A 1,700-nucleotide genomic window follows, 5' to 3' on the forward strand; every position below is an offset into this window, starting at 1 on the left:
TTTATTCAGAGCAATCAGTCTAGATGCTGCGAGAGCTGAGACACTAGCAGGGTCAACATACCGACTACACAGCTTTCGAGTAACCATAGCAATAGCATCACATAAGTCCTCTGAGTCTTTTGAGAATGAGGAGCAGGCCTTTTTCCAGTGTGATACGTCCATTCCAGAAGGACCAGCAGCACCATCCATCTTCATTAACATAGATCTAACCAGGACACCATCAATACAGTGGAACTCAATAAAATGAGGTTCATGATCAGGAGGTGGAGTAGACACTAGGAGAGAGTGAGAGGGAGAGACAGGAGCCGGCTCTGGGTGTTTATGTTTTACATAAAATAAAGAGGTTTCTTGGATGCAGCACTACACTAGCACACTACACAAGGTTCCAGGAAAGTTTGATCAAATTGATGCTAACTCACAACATGTATATGCTCTCAATAAAACAACCAATGTCATTTCTTTTCGTCCAGTACATGGAAGGGGTCAATGGCGCACTACCCCAGGGCAGATGAAGTATGAAACAGCTGGTACTCATGAGATATTTGCTATTGGAGTAGATGATGAGCTGTATCATTGCACTATACCTTGTGCTGGTATATGGGAACAAATGGAATCTCCAGCATTGCCAGCATCTAATGTGGTTCAGCTTGATGCTACTATTGATGCATTGTTTGCTGTCACTAGTGCAGGAGGAATATACCATCATGAACTACCACTTTGAGCTTAGATACTATGCTTTGAAAAAGTGTAGTAGCTTTACTAGCTTATAGATAGTTAAGTTAAAATGTTTTTGATAAAGTCTATTATTTTTGCTAGCTACATGAATTAATTGGGTGTGGTTTTATCCAAGGTGTGGCTAGACTATTTAAAGACATAAAGTCATAATTTTTGCTGTCACCGCGTAGTACGTACCGTGTCACGAGTAATCAAGCATGGCTGTTCTTTTAGCATTTGCTGCCTTTCTCCTTTTCTCTTCTTCTCCAGCACTGAGCTATACATGGCCTGATAACGTCACCCAGTACAGTGGGTACATGGATCTTACCGAGCAACACGGGGTTGCCTATTTCTACTGGTTCTTTGAAAGTCGTAGCGATCCGTCCAACGATCCTCTTGTCCTTTGGTTGACTGGTGGCCCTGGCTGCTCCAGCCTCCTTGCTCTCTTTGGTGAGAACGGCCCCTTCCTTCTAAACACGACGGATACCCCGGCTTACAATCCTTACTCCTGGAACAGCTTTGCTAATCTCCTCTACGTGGATCAACCCGCCGGTACTGGTTTCTCTTTTATCACTGATAAAGCTAAACACGACACCAACGAGGGTGAGATTGCTGGGGCATTGTGGAACTTTATCGTAATGTTCTATGAGAAATACCCAAAGTACTCGGAACATGACCTTTACATCATTGGTGAGAGCTATGCTGGTCATTATGTTCCAGCAATTGGTAGGTACATATCAAAACTTGACATTGCATATGCCACTAATCTTAAGGGGATTGCTATCGGTAATGGATGGGTCGATCCACTCATTCAGTATGGACAATATGCTCCTTATGCTTATGCAAATGGCCTCATTGATAAAGCTGTACTTGATACAGCTGCTGGAATGTATGATGTCTGCAAAGAGTTGATCAAGTCCGGAGTGTGGCCAGTAGCATTTGAGGAGTGTCAGTTGATAGAAACTTTAGTCCTTACAGCTGCTGAA

At 43.2% G+C, this 1,700-nt stretch overlaps 2 protein-coding genes across 2 annotated transcripts in view; both read left to right on the plus strand.

Moving 5' to 3' along the window:
• Positions 1–721, plus strand: part of LOC105315206 (lectin L6-like) — a 5,937-nt gene extending 5,216 nt beyond the window's left edge. Inside the window, exon 2 of the mRNA XM_011409761.1 lies at positions 342–721. Within this exon, the coding sequence (XP_011408063.1) occupies positions 342–721 (380 nt within the window). The remainder of the gene's footprint in view (positions 1–341) is intronic.
• A 180-nt stretch (positions 722–901) lies between these two features.
• On the plus strand, positions 902–1,694 carry LOC100639462 (serine carboxypeptidase S10 family member 1-like; the record flags this gene model as incomplete). The annotated part of the gene is made up of 1 exon (XM_003390940.3): positions 902–1,694. A coding segment is annotated over exon 1 (762 nt), but the record flags the coding sequence as incomplete, so codon positions are not given.
• Between the last annotated feature and the right edge of the window lie 6 nt (positions 1,695–1,700).

This window comes from Amphimedon queenslandica, unplaced genomic scaffold (genome assembly GCF_000090795.2).
Source record: "Amphimedon queenslandica unplaced genomic scaffold, v1.1 AMPQUscaffold_11437, whole genome shotgun sequence".
NCBI lineage: Eukaryota > Metazoa > Porifera > Demospongiae > Haplosclerida > Niphatidae > Amphimedon > Amphimedon queenslandica.